Source organism: Oreochromis niloticus, linkage group LG19 (assembly GCF_001858045.2).
Source record: "Oreochromis niloticus isolate F11D_XX linkage group LG19, O_niloticus_UMD_NMBU, whole genome shotgun sequence".
Taxonomy (NCBI): domain Eukaryota; kingdom Metazoa; phylum Chordata; class Actinopteri; order Cichliformes; family Cichlidae; genus Oreochromis; species Oreochromis niloticus.
This window is the reverse complement of record NC_031983.2, coordinates 21,542,163-21,564,351: the sequence shown is the minus strand read 5'-3', so window position 1 is coordinate 21,564,351 and position 22,189 is coordinate 21,542,163. Positions and strand designations below refer to the sequence as shown.

General features: G+C 39.8%; 1 protein-coding gene across 1 annotated transcript in view; it reads right to left on the bottom strand.

Moving 5' to 3' along the window:
* paplna (papilin a, proteoglycan-like sulfated glycoprotein) overlaps positions 1–21,602 on the bottom strand; it is a 30,171-nt gene extending 8,569 nt beyond the window's left edge. Inside the window, exons 1-20 of the mRNA XM_025900816.1 lie at positions 21,506–21,602; positions 15,327–15,532; positions 13,205–13,267; positions 13,023–13,126; positions 9,767–9,827; positions 9,358–9,460; positions 9,066–9,196; positions 7,255–7,378; positions 7,012–7,092; positions 6,762–6,934; positions 6,145–6,268; positions 5,914–6,040; positions 5,671–5,736; positions 3,783–3,987; positions 2,722–2,898; positions 2,478–2,628; positions 2,179–2,259; positions 1,175–1,373; positions 924–1,008; positions 641–767 (exon numbers count right to left, since the gene is read on the bottom strand). Coding sequence (XP_025756601.1) covers positions 641–767; positions 924–1,008; positions 1,175–1,373; positions 2,179–2,259; positions 2,478–2,628; positions 2,722–2,898; positions 3,783–3,987; positions 5,671–5,736; positions 5,914–6,040; positions 6,145–6,268; positions 6,762–6,934; positions 7,012–7,092; positions 7,255–7,378; positions 9,066–9,196; positions 9,358–9,460; positions 9,767–9,827; positions 13,023–13,126; positions 13,205–13,267; positions 15,327–15,532; positions 21,506–21,587 — 2,470 coding nt within the window. The 5' untranslated portion in view covers positions 21,588–21,602. The remainder of the gene's footprint in view (positions 1–640; positions 768–923; positions 1,009–1,174; positions 1,374–2,178; positions 2,260–2,477; positions 2,629–2,721; positions 2,899–3,782; positions 3,988–5,670; positions 5,737–5,913; positions 6,041–6,144; positions 6,269–6,761; positions 6,935–7,011; positions 7,093–7,254; positions 7,379–9,065; positions 9,197–9,357; positions 9,461–9,766; positions 9,828–13,022; positions 13,127–13,204; positions 13,268–15,326; positions 15,533–21,505) is intronic.
* Positions 21,603–22,189: the final 587 nt, after the last annotated feature.

Genomic DNA, 22,189 nt, shown 5'->3' with positions numbered 1-22,189 from the left:
ATCGTTCTAATACAATACGGGAGCAGCCAGTCACTTACTGACTAACACTGCAAAACAGAATTGTTCAAGTATTAATTTTAATTTCAATTCAGGTTAATTTTTTTTTGTGCGCAACACAGATTTTCTGTGCGCAGAGACCGTGCCAGCAGTGCGCAATTGCGCACGTGCGCAGCTTAGAGGGAACATTGCATAGATGTATTGTGCAAATACAGAGGAAAAACAATATTGTATTTTTATCAAGTATAATTAGAATATGTTTGTGTTCAGTATTACTGATAAAATATTACAGTTTACTGCAGTCACGTATTTGTTTATAGTCAGTATTCTTACTACAGCACTATGGGGCCTGAGGGGTTAACCATGAAAAACAACACCCATGTTTTGTATTCAGTAAACTTCCTCTGCGGCATACCATTTTTTGTTTCTCTGTCTGATTATTTCTTCTCATATTATTACTGCCAATTGCTACAACACCATTATATCCATGAGATGCAGGTGATCTAGATCAACTGGATAAAAGGGACTGTTAGAGTGACCTCTAAATCGGAGCATCTCAGTAACCAACAGCACAAAATTATATCTTAACTGGAAATAATATAAAAATAAAAAGATTTCTCTTCACTGAGTTTAGAAAACTTACTATAATTTGGAGGATTGGGGCAGCCCTCCCCATTGGGTCCTCCTGCAGGTGTGGTGCGGTCATAGCAGCAGCCATAGGTGGTGGTGCGGCATTCTACTGCATTCTCAGTAGGGAGAGAAGGCGCAACCTGAAAAGGCATGATGCATGAAATAAGGCAATATTTTCCAATTCTTTAAATAATTTGACTTGATGCAGACATAAAATGCACAAAAAGTATTTTTGTCTTACTGCTGACATTTGACTAATGTTTCATTCATTCAGACTTTTGTGTGCTTTTGCTTACGGTTGGTGCAGGGTTCACGTACTCCACACAGCCTTCCTTATTGGGGCCCTGAGCAGCCGTCACACCATCTTCACAGCAGCCATAACTGACACACAGAACAGGAAGAGAGCAAGAACAGTTGGTATTAAAAGTTTGAGCTTCTGGTCACGTATAATGCCACATAGTCCCTGGTTAGTAACCAAGTCAAAGACCTAAAAAAGTCTCTGCACATGACCTCAGACGCAGCGCAATGACAGAGTGCAGGTGGATACCTGGTCTGAATGCAGGATGTTGGGACAGAAGAGGGAGCTGGAGCTGACAGGCAACCCAGACCCTGGGGGCCTCTGGCTGAAGTATGCCCATCTGAGCAGCAGCCATAATAAGACTGGCTGCAGTGGAGAGCCGGGGCAGAGCTGTGAGGGTCGTAGACTGTATTCGTCTGGGTTGGATCTCTTGTCTCAGGCCTGCGGGCTACAGGCAAAGCCAAGTGAGCGGTGAATTCACACATTGTACATGCAAACCAGACCCCACAGTTCACCATGTTTTACAAGACATCATACAAGCAATAGGGATGTTCACACATCGATTTGTGAATAAACAATAGAGTCTGTCATTGTGTTTGAGACCACACAGTCAGTCTGTACAGGATGCTGAAGAACAAAAAAAAAATCCATACTCCTTTTGTTTATGGGCTAACAAAGCAGAGGAAATTATAAAAGAAATCACGATCAGGAATCAGACGAAACAATCTGAAGGGAAATAAACACACAAGACGTCAAACTTAAAATTCCTGACCACTGGGACAGCACATGATGCTGAAAATGCCAGAAACGCCACTGCCAGCACTAGCACACTTCAGTGCTTCGGAAATATTTTAATCAGGCCAACAATGCCCATGGAACCATAAAAACATGTCAATCAGGCCCAGATAATTAGTGCTGGGACAGGCTGAATGGGGATGAAGGGGGGAGGAGGGGTTGCTGGGGACAAAGTGACAGGAGTTATATCAGCAGAGAAGAGGGGATGCTGAGCAACAGAAGGGCAATCACACCTACAATTAGCTTTTAAAGCTCCAACCATAATAAGAAGATGGTATGTTTTGGTAGTTTTAATTGTTAATAACTGGCTGACAACATGTTACCTTTAGTCACATTGGGCTTTTTCAGTGGTTTTTGTGTTTACTTTCTGAGTAACTACATAGCTAAAAATGCTTATGTACTAGCTTAGGTTCAATGCTGATGTGATTATGAGATGCCTTTGAGAGGTAGAGTCTAACCTGTTGCGTGATCTGGCACATAAGGCTGGAAGCCAATCTGAGTGTTGTCATGTCCCCGTGGGTCCTGAATGCTGGGCACGACTGCACGAAGTGTGGATAAAACAAATGAGGAACAGTGTAAGCATGCAATTGCAACTTAACTGAAGACTGGGAGCAGTCACAAAATGTTAAATGTAAGTTTGCACATGGTATTTATACATTGCAGTCTATTAAGTAAATGGAAATTTAACAACTTAACTTGAGAAATAAAGAAATAACAACACGTGTATTGTTTATTTGCTTAGTTAGCATCTGCTCACCCTGTGGGCTGTAACAGGGCTGGGTGTTGCAGCGCTCCACTGTGAGTGGTTTGGGCTGGGTGTTACACTGGTCCACAGGGTACAAGTTCCTCTCCTGATCGGAGCAGATAACCTGGCGCTCTCGTGAGCCAGATCCACAACTCTTAGAGCACTGCAGGAAAATGGAGAGAGTTTTTCCATCCATACAGCTGCTATAACTACATTTATGAGTCCTTGTTTGGTTGCATGTGTGCATCAGGTTTACCAGTCCCCAATCTCCTACGTGCCAGCTGATCCGTTGGGGGCAGGGGGCCATCTCACATCGTTGGACAGTAGCCGGGCGTAGCAAAGCACTGCAGGATGTTTCATCCAGCCTCGTACCATCTGAACCCATACAGGTCACTTCTCTGGTCTGCTGACCTGAACCACAGGTCACGGAGCACTGCAAACACAAGGATTATATATCAGGTGCATAGATTACGCTTTTTCATAAAGACCCAAGAAAGATGAAAATAGGTGGGGGAGACAAACTTTTTAAATATAACCCAACCTTACATGTTTGTGTGGTATTTTAACCTTATAGTCAAATGTGCTTATCATGTAATTTTACATTTAGGACTTTCGATCGGATCTGAGGTTTCATCCTGTTAAGAGGGAGTTTTTGCTTCTCACCATCGCCAAGGTTTGCTCATAGAGGGCTGTTTACACAATACTATGGCATCTTACAATAGAGAGTGCTTTGAGGTCTATGTTTTTCTATCTATCTATCTATCTATCTATCTATCTATCTATCTATCTATCTATATATATATATATATATATATATATATATAAAAAACTGAATTGAACTGAGTTGAGGTAAGCCACTTTTTTCTAGAAACAAATTACTATAACAGAGTGTAGATTAGATACCAATGTTTATTATAGCTCAATAAAGCTAAAACCAGCTTCTCTGCTTTGTAGTTGGCTGCATTAACATATTATTTATGTATAAATCTTTGTTTAGGCTGGTTTAGGGACCGCATTTAGTACCATCTTCACTCTCACAATATATTACATTTGTTCCCAGAGTCAGAGGCCAGAGGCTTTTAAATATGCAGCCTATTTTTTCCAAAGTAATCGACACAACGGCCAGAAACTGTCAGAAATTCTCTTGATAAATGTGGATGCTCTTAAAGTTCTACTTTCTTGATATCTTTTCCATCACTTCTACATGTTATTTAGAAGAGAGAGCACACACTTTTACTTTGTGCTGGTTGTATTTTTTCTTTAATTTATTTATAAAGTCTTTTACCAGGATTTAAATAGACTTCTACAGTTGCTCACCGCACTCCATCCAGTCACATGGTACTCAGCACATTTCTGCATGTTGCAGGTCTGCAGAGAAGGAGGAGCGTCAGCATAAGCGGCACAAACGGCATCCTCCACCACGCGGGGTCCCGAGACATCATTGGAAACACACTGCACACTGCGCACCTGAGAGCCTCCACCACAGGTAACTGAGCAGGCGTTCCACTCCCCAGTTTGCCAGCTAAGAAAACCACAGAAAGACAAGAAACAGGAGTCACTCACTTTGCTGCTGATATAGACACTGTACAGCTGAACATACAGCATACACAGCTTCAGCCAAGAGAGGAGTGATGGGAAGAGTTTCGTTCCAAAATCAGGAAAAACAAACGAGTTGAACAAATACTGCCCAGTTTGACTTCACTGCTCTTCAGAGCCGGTTCTTTACGTTTTACTTTAACTATAACGTAAACATTTCTTCGTCAGTATCTGACCTGGGACACAGTCTTCCATTAGCCAAAAATTCTTGGCTAATGAATTAAAATTTTTAGTAGATTATGTATATATTTTTAATTTTATTTTTGGTTGGATGCATGGATAAACTAATACAGGAAAGAAGTGTTATAATTTTAAATTACTTGTTTTAGCTCATCAGCAGTGAGACATACAAACACATGTAGTTTACTTTTTCTTTTTTTTTAAAGGAGCAGAATCACTTGACCTATGACCTACATGCTAAACCTATTTGTGTTAACATGACAAATTCAATAATTTTTGAATAATTATTCAATAATTATTTCATATTTGATGCAAATCGCTGTTTGGAATGAAACCTCCGAATGCCTTTAAAAGGCTGCGCTGTTTGAACAAAGCCTCTCACATGCAGCTAGAAAAACTACTAAATTACTGGACACATAGACACTGATAACAACACTTTTAGAGACAGACGTCAAGACACCAGCTGATCCCAGATGAAACTCAGACAGTGGTTTTCTCACTATAATAGGTTAGAACTGGCACTAATGGGGCTGCTAGAAGCACAGGCAGAAGTGAAAGCAGCAATAAACGGCAATTTAATTCCCCGCATCTCCGCAAATTAAGCATCTACTGATTCTGGCTTTAGGTGTTAACTTTAATGGATACTGAGGGTGCAGTTAGAGTCACTTGAGCTACATAAACATCTCAGGTTTCTAAGCTGCAGCAGCATGAAAGAAAAGAAAGCAGGAAATACCAGAAAGTCATAGACTAAAGCGACTATTTACTACTTAGCACTACTGCTGTGTCCTAACCTGAAAAGTAACACCCACGGCATGACGATCTTTAGCCTCCCAGCACCTCACAACACATAGACTACAATATTGCACAGGAACAGAGAGCTTTGCTAAAGCAGTTTGCTGAAGAGATCAGGCAGCAGCCCAGCTCAGGAATCAGACACAGGTGCCACAGCTTAAAGAAGAGTTGGGTCATTCGGGGGGGAAATGCTGCATCCAGTCATCCTTCACTCACTGTACAAAGTGCTGGATGTTTGTCTAAGATAAATGAGGGTCATTAAAGGGTTGAAAGGAGATCTCTGAGCCGGACAGTTGCCCTGTGCCTTCATCCTTATCTCACATGGACAGAACAAACTTGGCACTAAAGACGGACTCGACTAGAGTCAAACACTTTTAAAGGGGGAGAGATCACATCTTCAATCAACATTTATAACATTTCTGGTCATTTTTGGCATTTTCAGCCCAATTTTAGGGACAAGTAGCCAAAAATGATTCGTTGTAAAAGTGTTTGTTTGAGAGAAAGCATGGAAATGTTCTAAGAGAATTACTAAAAAATATATTTTCAAGGAAATAAGTGAAAGCATTTAATCATTTTGATCCTCCCCCTGTGTTTGCAGTCACCTAAAACTCCTCTACGACCACTGACCATGGGTTACCTGAACACAGAGGCTCTGGGCCTCTTTGAGGATCTCAACAACTGTGGTGGATACAGGTACGCCATCCTTTCAGACAGGCATAACATACCAACAACAGTCAAAATGCTGCTCTGGGAGGTATTTATGGCACTTTTTAAATTCATTCATTCAGAGTGGAGCAAAGTAAACTCTGGAAACGTCTAAAATTTAGCTTAAATTTACTGAAATAACAGATTTCATTTGAGAAGTTTAAGCATTATTTACCTGCGGATTTGTGGGCATGGTTGAGGATTGCATGTACGGTTGCTCTGTGGCCTTGGCAGAGAAGCACAGAGATAGTCAGGATAGGCCTCATTGTCGATTGAACAGAAGACCAAACGAGACTGGTAGCCTGATAAAGGAAGGTATGGAGCTATTATACTTTCCAAAAACAAGGATGTTTAAAAAATTTTTAAATGAAATTATGCTGGCAGCAAATAAAAGTTGTAGTCTAACCTGATCCACACTCTTTGCTGCAAGCAGACCAGGACCCATAGCTCCAGTAGTAGCCCTCTCTGGAGCGTCCATTTGGAAGGTAGTATTCGTATTCCACTCCCTGATTGGGCTCCTGGCTGATCAGCTGAGGGAACAGAGTTAAACATACTTATTAATTTTAACTACACATCCAAAACGCTACCTTAAGTTTAAAATTTTAAACAAACACTTATGACATGAAGAAACTAAATGTTTCTCTTTTGTGGAAATGTTTCTCATATATTTCTGTGGCGGAGGCGTGGTCCCTGGCTCAGCTGCAGGGGAGGAGTGGTGCAGCGAGCTCAACGGGGCGGTGCCAGCGAGGCAGGTGAGAACACAGCTGGTGGCATTTGGACTGATGACAGTCTTTTTCCCCTTTTAGTGAGGCAGGAGACATGAGAGGGGAGGATGGAAAGCTGAGACCAGCACAGACCAGACTGTGGGTCGTTGTATAAGAACCAAAATAAACTTGACATCTGTGAGCACAACCATTGTGTGTGTGGAGTGCATTCTACAATTTCATATTTATAACCCTGTGAAGTCTATTTGATCATGAATGGTGCACCAAAATCCCAGTTTCCGTGTCATTTGTTTTTTACCTCAACAACAAGTGGTTCGGTGGTGGGGCCACGGCCGATGATGGTTTCAGGGACGCTGTCGCCCTCGGCACCTCTCTGGTAGTACAGCATGGTGCCGCCGATAGGTGTTGCTCTAGAAAACTCAATTACCCAGTGGCCATTGAGGTAGTACTCTCCACGTAGATTCTTGATAGCTGTAAAGAAGTTGTAAATGTAAATTATTTTTGATTATCTTGTAGTGTGTTTTCTAAAAGGTCTGACACAAACCTACCGAGGTAGTTACGTGTGGCATGTGTCTCTCTGATGCTGATGGTGGTGGCTCCAACAGGGATGATGAACATCTGGTTGTAGCCTGATATAAAAGTGGCAAAAAAGAAGAAACTGGGGTTTAAACTTCAGGAGAGGATTTAAATGACACATATTTAGATGATGATGATTTATGATGTCAGGTACATATATCATTTGACATATCATTTGGGAGTAAGTCTGACCAAGTTAGAAATATGAATCATACCGGTTGGCAGGTCGCGGGAAGTGAAGCTGTTCTTGACGCGGTAGCAGGACTGGCCGTTACCCCCACACTGCAGACAGGAGTCCTCCTGCTGAGGAGACTCCAGCATGTTGTCGCAGCCCATACGCTAATGAAAGGAAAAGTTGGGAAAAAATGTTAAAAAAAGAAGATGAAATCCACAGTTTACCTAAACTGTTATTCTGTGTCATTTAGGTTGTCTTCTGCAGATATAAACAAGCACAAATAACATCATTTAAAAACTTTAAACCTTGATCTTAATAAAAATCTGATGTGTTCATCTTGTAAAATTCCTGTCTTTGTATGATAACTGTCAAAGTCACTGCTCCACTATAAACTGAAAGAGATTAGAAATCATCTGCTGAGCAAATGTCCCGAGAATATTATTTCTGTGAAACGTGTGCTTCTAAGAAAAACATGGTTGGAGGTGAAATAATTGAAAATAAATAAATAAAGACCCGAGAACAGAGCGGATTTGGGACAGCTGTTCCCTTCAGGGAAGGTGATAGAGACATGAAGTCAGAGGTTAAATTGACAAGGTTTACTCATGAGGAAAAAGTTGCAGCAATAATTGCATGAGAAAAGAACAAGAGCAGGAGTGTTTGACGTTACCACAGAGCGAAGCTAATCTTTCAACCTGCTGCTCAGCTCCACTGATTGTGTCCTGTCTGATTAACGAAGTGATGCTGCACTCCAAGATTTGAAGTCATCAAACCCCAAATCATGGATGGGCAGGCTAATCAAATCATTAGACCTAACTGGCAACTCATATCAGGCTATGTGTTGCATTTTTTAAATAAGACCTCTAAAGCTCTTCACATTCCTTTAGTGTGTGGTAAACACCAAATTGCATATGTTATACATACTGTATGGTATTTGAGCTGCCACCTACAGGGCAGAGGGCAGAACTACAAAATATGTGCCTTGCAACTTAGTTAACCTTATAATTGAAATGTTCATGCACACATTTATTCAATTGCAACCAATATATTTTTAGCAATCATGTTTTCCCAAATATATTTTGACCTCTGCTGGTCACTACATATTCTGCATCCAAGTATGAGGTAATGTACTTTTAGTACATTACATTTAGTACTTTAGTACAAGGAGTATTTTTAATGTACTCCTTGTTTCCCAAGAGGTCGCCACAGTGGATGGATTTGCATATTTAATTTGACACCACCCTCCCATTTATCCAAACTTGGACCAACACTAGGAGTAGACTAGTTTGTGCCCCATTGAGGCTGGCTCTCAAACCAGGATCTTTTGTGTGTTTTTTTGGATTAACCACTGCATGTAGCTATTACTACTGCATATAACTGTGTTATGTGCAATTATAAACTGCTTTAACACGTGTTTTCTTGTCCACATAGAAACCCCAGATACAAATCACACGATCGTGTCAGGTACAACCGGGGTAAAAATGTCAGCAGGGATTGCCCTGAGGGTAAGTGCTGAGGAGAAGCCAACAGGAACATGTTGAGACTAAAGAGCTTACAGTACACTCATATTTGGAAAGTTTACCACTTAAAATAATACAATAAATTGCCCCATACATAATCTTTAATCAACTGAAAAGAATACTTATTATTAGAATTATTAATACACTTTCTCAAGAAGCTTGGAGTAATAAAAAGTTACGGTTTCAGGACATTTTCAGGACAAGTTGGAAAACATAGAATTACATTTAGAGGTCGCCCTCCTCCTTCCTACCCTCTCTGTTTTTCTAACCTGTCAGATATTAATTTCTTTGTGTGTGTGCAAATGTGTGCGCAATATTTGGCGGGGCATCCTACCCTGCACACTCCATCCACACAGATATCCCTCCGCCCTGGGTGACAGGGCGTACCATCAATCACAGCTCTGCGGTGGCGGTAGAAAAAGTTTTCCCCTCTTGGCATGCAGTTCAGCTCACAGGGGTTCTCAGCTATCACACAAATAAGGCTGATTTTAACCATTTAAAGAACTTAGAAATACAAATGCTGACAAATAGCGGGTTCTTGGCAAATGTCACAAGAAAATTCAGTCAATAGTATATATAAATATGGCCTGTCAAAGCAAACTCTCAGCTCTGCTTTTGTTTCTGACCTCCGTAATATGGAAGCCATTTGTAGTGTTTCCCGTGGAAATCTGTCCCATCAAACTGGGAGCACTGCTCTTCACGGAAATCCCTGGATCCCTCTGGACAGTCCTGAGTTGAATAAGGAGATGCAGCAAAGGTCAAAGGTCAGTAATCCTAAAATAACGACAGGTTTAATGCAAAATCGAACAACTGGAAGGGGTCAAAAAAATTCAAAAAATATATTTACAATGTCTTCTTTAAGAAAGAAACACACTTTTGTACTTTTAGTGCATTATAGCAATTATTGCTATCAAGTTATCTTGTTTAAAAAAGCCCTTTGATATATTAAAAAAAAATGTAGAGATCTAAATATAAAAGTATAGATGAAAATAAAAGGTTGACCATTAAAACCAAATTAGTTTCACATGTGATCACCTGGATGTTGCAGGACCGATATGACTTGTCTGGTCCCACACAGTTGTGCCCTCCATCCGCCCTGAGTGCAAATAAAATAAAACATGAACATGTAATTCATGTAATAGTTTTATGAATGAACCCTGATCTGCCCGATATAGTGAGAGCAATTTCCATAAGAGAAGAGGCTAAGACCTCCTGACTGACTTTTATCCTTGCTTCTACTACTCCTTATGCTTTAAAACACTCCACAACATCATAGATACATTTCTTTAGATGCCTCTGTGCTTCTTAATGCCCACTTCATTTAAATTTGTAGCACAGACTTTCTGTTAAAAGAAGATGTTCACAAATAATCCTGTCTTCATCTTGTCTTCCTTCTCTCACCCCAACTGGTCGCGGCAGATGGCCGCTCCTCGCTGACCCTGGTTCTGCCGGAGGTTTCTTCCTGTTAAAAGGGAGTTTTTCCTTCCCACTGTCGCCAAAGTGCTTGCTCATATGGGGTCATATGATTGTTGGGTTTTTCTCTGTATGTATTACTCTACGGTCTACCTTACAATATAAAGCGCCTTGAGTCAACTGTTGTTGTGATTTGGCACTTTATAAATAAAATTGAATTGAACTGAATTGAAAATGGGGTGACGATCCAGTATAAAGTCATTGCCCTTAACTTCCCATCAAACTCTCTCACATCTCTCCCAAGTAAAGTTTCATTAAAACTTGACAGCTTCTCATTGCGAGACAAAAACAGTTAATGAGTAGGTACAATGAATGTATGCAAATACAGCAGAGACTGTCTGCGCAAGCAGAAATAACAAGTTTCAGCTCTGACATTAAACAACATTCCTCTTTAATCTGTACCTGTTAAAAAAATGACCTCTCAGCACAGCAGAAGCCTCAACATCAACATTGCTAAGCCCTAGCTTTGCACAGACATCCGTGCACATGCCAGTAAAGTGCGAGATAGCAGACTGTTTCGCCACTCACCATTCCAACACTGCTGATAATTCATGATTTAGTCACCTTCAAAAGTACCTGGCCTTAAGCCCTAAAACAAGACATGCTCCTGTCAGCACACCTGAACTGAAACTAAAACATGTCAAAACAACGGCTTTTCACTTAATAATGGAAAACAGCACATTCGCAGCATTAAACACTACTTTCGGTTTAAAATGATACAAAACAGAAATGTGGAAAAGTGGCAGTTATTCATGCAAAATTATTGATTGCACAAAATTGAAACTGATTATAGCCCCGACTGACAAAATGACAACCCCAATCATGCTTGTTTTTCTTATGAATGTGTGTACTTTTTTTTTTTTTTACTAAAATGAACGTATGGTGAGATGTGGGAGTTCCTGTAAAGCACAGAGGGAGCCAATCTGTCAAATCACTGTGTTTAAAGGGGTGATTCAGCAAGCCTGGCAGACAAGATATGACAGAGTTCATCTAACTGGCAATGGGTAGGACCTCTTCCCTATTATTCATCATTTTTCTAAAGAAGGGCTACAGACTCACTATAAGGCTCTGACTCACTGACTGACTGCACGAACATGTTGAAAACAAGCATCAAGAGACATCAGACATCAAAACACTGCCATCAAGTTTCTACAGAGATGTAGAAGCTGCACAAACACCTATATCAACACTGTATGAAAAAAAACAACATATTTAACAGCTTGTGGTCAGGTAAATGCAACAAAATATGACACAAAGTAAAACAAAGTACTTAGACCTGTTAAAAACAGGTCCTCACAGACTTGTTCTGTCTAGTGGGAATATTTCTTCCCAAAAGAAAATAAGACTTGTTGATTTTAGAAAGGTATTCAGTATATTAAGCTAAATTATAGGTCGTTGAGATACTCCGTCATCTACTTTATAGGAAGACTTTTGTTTTAAACCTCTTTGATAGTTTTATTTATAGCGTGGCTATATTAAGATTGACTTTTTTCTCTATTTTTGTAAGGTACACTGGAGAAAAAGAGCGGAAATGCAGGAAACAAAGCAGGGAAGTGACACAAGGGAGAGAGGCGGGGTGTACCCTGGACAGGTTGCCAATCTAAGGCTTACACAGAGAGACAGACAATCATTCCTGCCTACATTCTCAACTATAGCTTATTTACTCTCGCCAGTTCACCTAGCATTCACTTCTTTGCACTGTGTGATGACGCAAGAGTACCCAGAGCGACACTGGTTTAAACACAGGAGGCTGATGGACTTAAATCCAGGACCCTCTTACTTTGAGGTGATTGTACTTCTCAACATCTTGCAGCCCACTACTGAAATTTAAATGCTGTAATGAGACACTTGGGAGAATAGATTAGAAAAAGTCTTTCTGTCTGTAATTTCAGGCCAGAAAAAAATGACATTTTAACTTCCTAAATAAGTCAACGATACAACTGAACTTGTTCTAAACTCTGTCACATTTGTCTCAAAATGAAATGATCCGTCAGTGCTACCACAGCAGTCTGTCACACACTTGAAATCCTTCAGCCAGTAAGTTAACAGTAAAATCTACAGTTAATTAAAAAATCATGCTCTTCTAATGCACTCAACTCAACTGTACAAGCGCGTTTAATTCTATATGTGCAGTCCAGGTTGGTCCCAATATTCAGGTAGAATTTTGAATGCTAGTTTTATGTGTAATATAGTATCTTTACTTCAATTTTCTCATGTTTGTCTATCTGTAAAAGATCTGAGTACTTCTTCCAAATGGCAATTTGCCAGATGGCCCCCAGCAATACTGCAACATTTACGGGAAAAGCATGCTTACATATTAGTCACATGTGAGAGGAGAAGCTTTAAAAACCAATCCAAAAACTAAAGAAAAACTGTACATGTTACTTAAAAGTAACAACACGTGTGCCGCAAAGGAAACCTAACATTTAATGTTGACTTTTAAAACCACTACTGAAGCAAAAGAAACGGCAGCTCGAAATGTTCACTTCCCATCTGATCCTCTTCAGCAGCCAACCGACAACACCCAACACAGAGACGTCCTTTTAATATTAAAGGGCTCCTCCCTGCAGTGTGTTTTTGGAAGTAAGATAAGCTGATATCGTCGTGACTTCAAGGCATTCTTTCACAATAAAAATACACAGTCTGTGCCCGTGAACCTCACAATTAGCTTTATTCAAACAGGAAAAAACTGTGTGTGTGTGTGTGTGTGTGTGTGTGTGTGTGTGTGTGTGTGTGTGTGTGTGTTGTAAGTTTACACATGTATTTATGTACATCAAGATGCATTAAAATGGATAAAGTTAATGTGCAGAAGACTTACCTGTGAGTAATACAGCGCCTAGTTCTCACAGTCACACCACCGCCACAGGTCCGACTGCATTCTCCATATGGACCCCATGAGTCCCAGTAATCCACACTGGGCCCCTGGGTGCAAAATTAGACATCAGAATTTGTCAAAATGACTTTTTTTCCTGTTCTTTTCTGTATTAGCTGGGAAATTACCATTAAAGCTGGAGTCAGGAGCAGCTGTAGGATTGCCAAAGGCAGGAGCATCCTCGTTATTCCCTGGAAAAAAAGAAGAATTAAAGGGCATCCAGAGTTAGTCACTGTGACTAATAAAGATGACTTCACACACAGCAAACTTTTTCAAAAACAAGCCAAGAGTGAGAGAGAAACAGTAATTGATTAGGCGCACAACAAACGGGCTAACACAAGCAGAACAGAGCTCTAAGGAAAGGGGGAAAAAGACTAAGCAAAACACTGCCGGCTGACACTCAGTAGACATCAGTTTTGTTGCCTTGCAGCATTTCCTAAAACATTTCCTAGTACATAAATCAGTTTGTGGTGCTTCTGCACTGCTTGTACTTCAGTGTTGGCTACTTTGACAGTTTTACAGACAAACTTTTACAAAGTTCTTTTCCTGGCAAAATGCAAAAACATTTCCTGGCTCATCTTTAGATATGCATTGTTTTTCTTAGTCTTCTGTAACAGTAAGTTTAATATGTTTTCCACTGGTCCAAATAGTGATTATTAAAAAAAACTATTCACCAACTTTATGACTCGTTGTTCCAGCTATTGTTAAAAGTGGACATTCACATTCCAAAAAGTGCATATAGTGACGGGAAGAATGCGGACATGAAGAAAGCCTCTTTAGGAAAAACGCTTTTTATCAGATGTCCATCACTTCAAGCGCCAGCCTTATCATTTCCCTCTGCTATCTCATTGCTTAATTGCTTAACTGAGCTAAAATGTTTCCTTTGTTGCATGTGGAGAGGCTGTTTGTTTGTTTTGTTTTTTCCAGGGCAAATTGCATGTTTCCTGCCCCTCTGAGAGTGAGAAGGGGGTTGGCTGTAGCTGCCAAACTACCCCTGACCTCTTAGCCATGACCACCAAACTGAAAGGAAAGTTACTTCACAGCACATACACAAAGAAAACAAAAAGGATGGCCGTGCCCAAGCGAAGAGAATACAGGGTGTCAGCTGGTCTGTCTCAGACATATATACACAAACACTTACTGAGCCATAGGGACAAAATTGAGTAACTTAATGCGGTAATTGGCCTGGGTGGAGTTAATCTGAGGCTGTTCTGTCTGGACCCGCAGAAGTCCTTGATGATGAAACCAGCACCTCCACATAAAACTTGTCATGTCATTTACTACTGGAGTGGTAACTGTTTTCATGAATGAGTTAATAAGATAGTTAATAAAATACAAATCTCTCATCCAAACCCTGTAAAATTTAATTTAGATTATTATAATTTCTATTTGTTGATTTATTCATTTATTTATTTATTTTTTGCTTCAAGGGTGGTTTGTCATTTTTTTCCTTAATAACTATTAACTTTTTTTTTTTTTAATGAATTCATTTTACACCCATCAACAACCACATTAATCGTGAATTTCTGGTTTCATTTGTTTCAGTGAGTTCAGCTATAAATATTAGTTCAGAAACAATATTTTGGAAATAAACTCGCCAAATTAAGCACTTTCGAAAATAAATAGAAACACAGAAATACCCCCACAGAAACACATCTAATAAAAAAAACTTCATATCATTATATCATAGCTTTATTAAAAGTATTCCAACATATTAATGTATCCTGAAACAAAGTACTAGAGTCAAATATTAATTGATTAAAGTTTTAAGCTAATAAATCTTAGTTGTTTTAACAGCGATTGTAAACTGATCCCGACTATAATCGGTCACTGATCTATTTAGAAGTTCCCTATGAGATTCCTGCCTCGCTCCCTTTTTATTGTGCCAGCTCATAAAGCCTTTATCCTCGGGCGATTACATGCTTTTATCCAACCAAATTAACAATTATTGGCCAGTCATCGAGGGCATGCAGTGTCTTGTGTCCTCTGTACTGTGGGTGAAGAATGTCTGCATCAGGCACCTGATCAGCCGGGAAAATTATAACAATTTAGCCTATTTGTGCTATTTCCATATTAAATAATAATAATAATAATAACAATAATAATAATAAACATACTATTAAAATAAATGTTACCTCCTATGGTACCTCAGTGATATTTACAAGAGCACTGTCAGTGACTCAGTGACCGTGAACAGGTTAGTTTTACAAACTTAAAGTAAAGTCAGGTAAAATAATGTTGGATCCTCACCGTGTTCAGCGGGTTTAATAATGTTTTCTTGGAGTTCCAACCCGTCGGACCTTGCAGCGCGCAGCAGACCTGACAGCTGGTTTCTCTCTCTCCGAGTTTTGACCTGAAGATGCGTCCGGTGCAGTGTCCTGGATATATGAGGAAAGTTATCTGGGTGGAAACCTCTCGCTCCCTCTCTATTTCTTTCTTTCTGCCGTGCGCCCAGCCTACGAGGAGAAGAGAAAGTCCCGTTGGTTAAACCTCCTCCGCGTCATCACCGCGCCTTTTAACCAGGAGCTCATCCAACCCGATTACAGCCCCCCCTAACTGTAGAGGAGGGGACATTTTACTCACCATCTCTAATTTCAGACTATAATAATAAGGGTTAATCAGCATGTTCGCTTGTTCTAGGCTCCCCACAAGCAAATGCTAAAAGAAAAAGACCCGCTTTGCTGTAACCAAACGCGTTATTATCATGCTCCCCCACTGTACCCACCGAACATGTAATACCGAACATGTGACACCAAGGTAATCATCCAAAGTCATCTTTCCTGGAAGTTGTGGCGCTATTTTAAAGGCTCAGTTACAATTATAAAACTCAAAATAGGTCCCAAATGTTCCCTGGATTGTATGTTCAGCAGGAATGTGATGGTTTAATCTTTGTGTTTTACTTTTGCCTCTTTATATCTTGAGAAATTGCGCCTGAGAAGAGAAACAGCTGAGCTTATTATTAGATCAAATATAGATTTCCTTTTTCAGAAGAAAAATTGTACACTATGCTAAATTCTCTGTGCGGTTGTGTGGTCTGTTACTGAGAACTGAAGTAACAGAAATCCAACATAGAAAAAAGAAGTCACAGATTACAAAACATGAAAATCCTTTTCTTTAGTTTCAGATATCCACCTTCCCACGATTACTGCACAATCAGTCAAGACGTACACTGAAAACCGCTGTCAATAATTCAAAAGTCTGATTTTTTCTTCTTTTTTTTGCATTTTTTTTCATAACCAAAACAATTCAACAAACATATGTCTAACAAAGTGTTTTGATAACCTCAACTCAAACAAAAAGAGGTCATCTTAATTACAATCACCCAATTCTCACAGTTTAAGGAAAAAGAGACTGAAGAAAACTAACTAAAAAAGACGCCTGTGTAGCTTGATAGCACCAAAGCATTCAAGGCTGTAACAGCAGTAAATATACCTATAACAGTTTTGTCAAATTACATTGGCGTGGATTAAAAGTCCACCTACATGCTCCACTTTGACATATATTAGTGCATCCTTTTATAAGCTGCCACCTAATCACCCAGTCTCGTATCAAAGCCTCTCCGGGTATCTTCCAGTCCCTCAGGGTGATTTGTTGTCCAATCATAGCAGTCATTGTCCAGTGTTACTTGGACTCCAGTAAAACTGCTGACCATTTTTAAACTCTGTAACTCTTAAATCTGATTTCAAACTTGACAAAAACACAAAGTCTATTTGTAGAATTTGGTGATTTAATTTTCAAAACTTACTGAAAATGTTAAAACTAGAAGATACGAGCACAAAAAGGTTGTTTTTTTTTCCTTTGGGTTTTAAATGCAAAACCAGATCTATAAACATCTCCAAGTATGTAACATGATTATTTTTTTTCGTCCCACTTCTTCTTTTCCCAACCACAATGTGAAAACTGCACAACCATCTAAAATTATATAGTTTGGGGTTTATAAAAATACAGCTTGGGTGTGATTTGTAGTTGTTTGGAGCCAGCTTTCTACAGTTGACATCATTTGTTTTTCGGCCAGAGAGACACTGTGGTCCAGAAACCTTCCTGAAGTGTTTTGTTGCTGAATCTTTGGCTCCAAAAAGCTTTTTTTCTCCTTACAATGAAACATCATTTTAAATCTTTAAGCCAGACTGAGCGGCTCTCAGATCTAAGAATGAATATGTAGAATTTCAGTTACCTTCATCTTTAGTGCAAACTTGGCAAACCTGGCACACCTCTCACTCCACTTAAATTCAGTGGACCATCAACAAGACACTGAGTAACCTCCTGTGGTCCAAATCAAATATGCCTTCTAGTTATAGCTCTCAGGAATCTCAGTCTTCAATCCAGTGTATGACATTTACAATAACATGCTTCCTATACACTCCACAAGCGTGCTTTTATTTTATCACTGGCAAGGCCATTGTATAAAGAGACCACAGCAGCCTATGGTTGGTAAACGTACTTTAAACCATCAAAAGTAAAAGGACTCAGTGCAATATTGTTTGATATATACATTTTCAGACTTATATATCCCAACAACTCTACAGAAATTATCTCACAACACAGCTAGTGCTACTCTCACAAACCCTGGATCTATGAAAAATGAGCTTGAATGGTCATGACAATGTTGCATAATAATGATCAAGGAAGTGATTTCACAGCCCATTGCTCATTCAGTGGGCTGGTTCCAGTTATTGTGTAAATGTACTGTTTAGAAGGTTGGGGAAACCTGCAGTCAGCTGAGATTGAAGAAGTCACTTGGATGAGTGACGAAACGTTTCTCCCATTGAAAACGTTACGTCCAGATGAACAGAATCGACCTTTTGGGATGAGCTTAAAGGGGACCTATTATAGCTTTCAATTTAGTGGCATATGCTGTTACAATGGTGGATATTCATATTAAAATGGTTAAAGTTTCAAATAATAAGCATATTCATGAGTAATCCAGTGAATCAAAAACTGAAGCTTCAGACTGCTCCTAATGCTTTAGACAGTTTTTTCTACCTTTGGATGTGATCTAATGTCAGTCAGAGTAATCGTCTTTAACATGGGCATCTCAGGCCACAATCAATCCCACCCACCTGCTCTTTAAATCCTTGTTTGTGAGGGGCAGCCAATCAGAAGAAAGCTTGCTTAAACGGAGGGGGAGTGAAGCTTAAACGGCTTATTTTAGACACTAGATGGACTGAAAGAGTACAACAAACAGACAAATAAGGATTATTTTTAATTGCAATCTTACTTGTTTAAATTAAAAAAAAATATTGAGCTAAAATAAGGGTAATAGGTGCACTTTAATTAAATTAAAAACTCTTTAAAGCACCTGTCATTTGGTACATGGTCATTACTATTACTCTTCTTAACAAAGTAGCTAGAGTTGCTGTCATTGGAAGAAAGCATGCTACATCATGAGTGCATAGTTAATAACTTACCTTAGAACCAAAGTGTTATTCTTTGACTCTGTTATACTATATTTGTATCCCTGAGTTACAAGCTTGTTCCAACATGCTTTCATCTGATGACGAACGTCTTTGAACTGGCCTTTTTATCTATATTGTACTCCTCCTAAAGTATTTTTACAATCCAAACAATTTTGATATCTTCTACAGTTTCAACATTGCAAAACCTTCTAGAGTTAAAGGAACTTTTTGCAGTACAGCAATTTGTACATACTCACAATCAGAGTGTTGATTAGTGTTGGATTTCAACTACTGAGAAAGCTTGTGAGGAATCCTGAAGAGAGGACCCAAAGGCAGGATGCAGTCAGGTGAAACAAGCAAAATGCAAACCTCAGTGACTGAAGTCTCCTGCTTTTATCTTACAATAATGTCCTTTATCATCTTGAATATGTTTTGTCCTTGAAGGCAGTGATGTTACTGCTGTGGTAGGCAAAAGGCCACCTGTGATGTGAGTTTTAAACATACAGTGCATGAATCTCAGCGCATGTTTGAAGATCTGTGCTGTGGTTCATGGCAGTGAGCTCAGATTTCAGGGCAAATTAAGGTCCCTAATGTGTTCTGTAGAATATATTAACTGAACATTAACAGGTGAAGATGATTTGAAGTCAGAGTTGTGGAATAATTTTTAAAAAATCTAGGCACAGATTTTAGCAGAGATGTGATCAGATGTTTTTCAAAACAACTGTATGGAATTTTACTCTTATGGGCAAAAATACAAGAAAACAACAAAATGTCACAAATAAGATTTTTTTTGCATGGCTGCACTGAGTCTGCTCCTTAGCTCTGCCTGAGAAGGCTTAAGGCTACGTCAGCCATGCCCACAGACTGTTTTTGTGGATTGATTTTAAGCCTTGTGGTGATCATCCCTATCTGGGTTTGTTAAAAGTAGGCAAAGGGTGGATGTGACTGAAAACCCCAAAACAATACATGATGAGAGCAATTACAAAGTCACCGCACCCTAACGCGTACCCTGATATATCGTTAGTTTTGCTTTAAATATGACTATAACTTAGAAAATGATCATGAGGTTGTGCTCCTTGAGACTTTAAACTAGCAATTAAAACTTTACAGAGGAAACAAATCAAGTGAAAATCAGCTCATTTCTCAGAACCTTTTATACAATCGGACTTCTTTTCAAAACCAGTGAAGTCGCCACCTGCTGGCTTTCAGAAAGAATGCAGGTTTAATGCACATGTTTGACTACATCAGTTTTATTTTATGCAGTGTAAAACCGTTAGTGTCATAACAAAACTGTCAGCGGTGACATTGCATTATGGGCAATGTAGGCACCAGGTTTTCCCAGGAAAGAATAAAGTAAGAAAGACAGTATTTCCAGTTTGCAGTTACAGCTCTGATATGTCTTTTCCAACAATGTTGCAGGAGTGACAGTGACTAATTAGTGCTTTGAATGGGTTTGTAAATTAACATGATGCAAAAAGCCTTAAACACAAGCAACTGTCAGTTTTATCTGCATAAGATGTTTAGAATTTAAACATGCTAACAAGAAATCAAAGCACATTTTCTATGTTTTTCTTGTATTTGCACTCCTTCTGTGGGCGGGAGGGATAGCAAGTTATTTTTAGTCCTTGACACAACCAAAAATAGCTGACCACCCACTTAAAAATAATATCCAGTGGCTTTTATCCTGTAAAAACTTTACAGGGAAGTGTATCCTAGCTTCCAGGAATGTTGTTTTAATTATAGAAATCTAATGAGCATAATTCTACTCTGTGCATAATCGTCACCTATTTTTAAGTCCACATTTTCCACATCCACACTTCTTAAAGACTTTCGGTTTTTATTCCTGGTCATTAAGTCTTGTTGCAGCTTTAAAAGGACTCTAAGCCACAGGATTTAAGTTACATTCAAATTACTAAGCTTTACAGCCACTCTGCCACAGGCATTAAATGTACACATATGTTCACTCAGAAATCCACTCTATATGTTAAAGGAAACAGCTGTGCCCAGTTTAATTTGCGTGCCCACCCAGATTCTAGACATCATCTTCAATGAGCAGTTTTTTGTTTTTTTTCCATTCGCCTTCCAGTCTGGTTTTCCTACAGGACTGGGTCACATCGGGTTCCCACTCTGCATGTGGGCCCTCAGAGCTGCCTGCTGAGCTTCTGAGCTTGCCTTTCTTTTGCATTGAAGGCATACTTTGTGTCCTGTAGCTGTTCTATAATCTCCTTGGCCTCCTTCATCTCCACAGCGAGCTGGTTGTACTTTTCCACCAGCTCCTGGTTCTCTCGCCGGAGCTCCACCACCAGTTGGCTCAGCTCCTCGCTCTGCCTTCCGCAGTGTGTTTTCAGCTGCTCCATCTCCGACAGTGTCTCCTCCATACGCTTCACCAGGCTCTCCAGCTTGTCCTTGGACATCTTTGATGGTTATTTATTCACCTTAACGGGCTTTTCTGCTCTTTTTGTCCAAGCTTGGTGTCCTCTCTCCTGTGCCGCTGAGTGTCTGCACTTGTTGTCTGCGCAGAGCGATTAATGAAGCCTAATCCTCAATTCCTTTTATGTCTCACATGCAGAAGACGTCCCTCCCTGCATGGTAATCTCCTTATTAGCACTATCCTGGGAAACCTCTTACGCGCACAGGTGTGATACACAGCCACAAAGTCTCCTGGCTAAATCGACTCCCACTAGAGGATGACAGTGATTGGCAGATTACCTCAGTTCACTTTGTGGTCTCACATGCCCAGTAAAGGAGCTTAAACAGCCACAGCCACAGGGTGATGTTGAAAGTTGAAGCTTTCATGTGAAGTGTTAAGTCTTACTTGCTGGCTTACCATTAGTATCAACCATTATGAATATGTCCTCTGTATGAATCTATAATAATTAAAAGTACCTGCCTGTAGTGGAGGTCCCCCCGTCTCCTGTTTCAGATGCTCAGTTGTATTGAGCTCTTAAGATAGATGGTAGAGATCAAAGTAACATCAACATGAGTACCAGGACACAGTGTGTCCAAGCAGAACAATACCCAGCATCACACTACCTCCACCTGGTAGCTTTCTTCCCATAGATCCTGCCTCCTTCTCGTTCCCAGGTAAACTTGCACGCACCACAGTGGGATTCATCCACGTTCCATTGCTCTGTGCTCCACTCTGACTGGTCTGCAGCTATGAGATGCACTCTGTGTTCTGTTACTTCTTTTTCTAATGTGCAGACATCATCTGCAGACATCACCAGACACACTGATGAGTCTTGGCTGCCCATGACCCTGTCACCAGTTCACCGGTTGTCCTTTCTTTGACCACGTTTGGTACACACTAATCACTGGATGCTGGGAAAACCTGGTAATATCTGCCATTTTGGTGATGCTCTGACCCAGTTGTCCAGTCATGACAGTCTCACTCTCGTCAGGCGACTCTCTCACACTAATGACTGTTCATCTGCTGAGTTATATCTCACAACTTTTCCAAGGGACATTGTAAAAAAAAAAATCAGTGTTATTCACTTCACTTGTCAGTGGTTTCAATACTGACAGGTAAATCCCTTCATAGTGTAAACGTCTATGAGGGGATTTACTGCACTTTTCCAGCAAATACTTGCGCATCCATAAAGTCTAATTTTTGTGCATTTTCACTTTTAATATTTGCAGTGTCTATATCTATGTCAGTGCAACACATATGATGAGACTTTCGTGTCTTTCATTGAAGGGAGAAAGTTAAAATCAGTT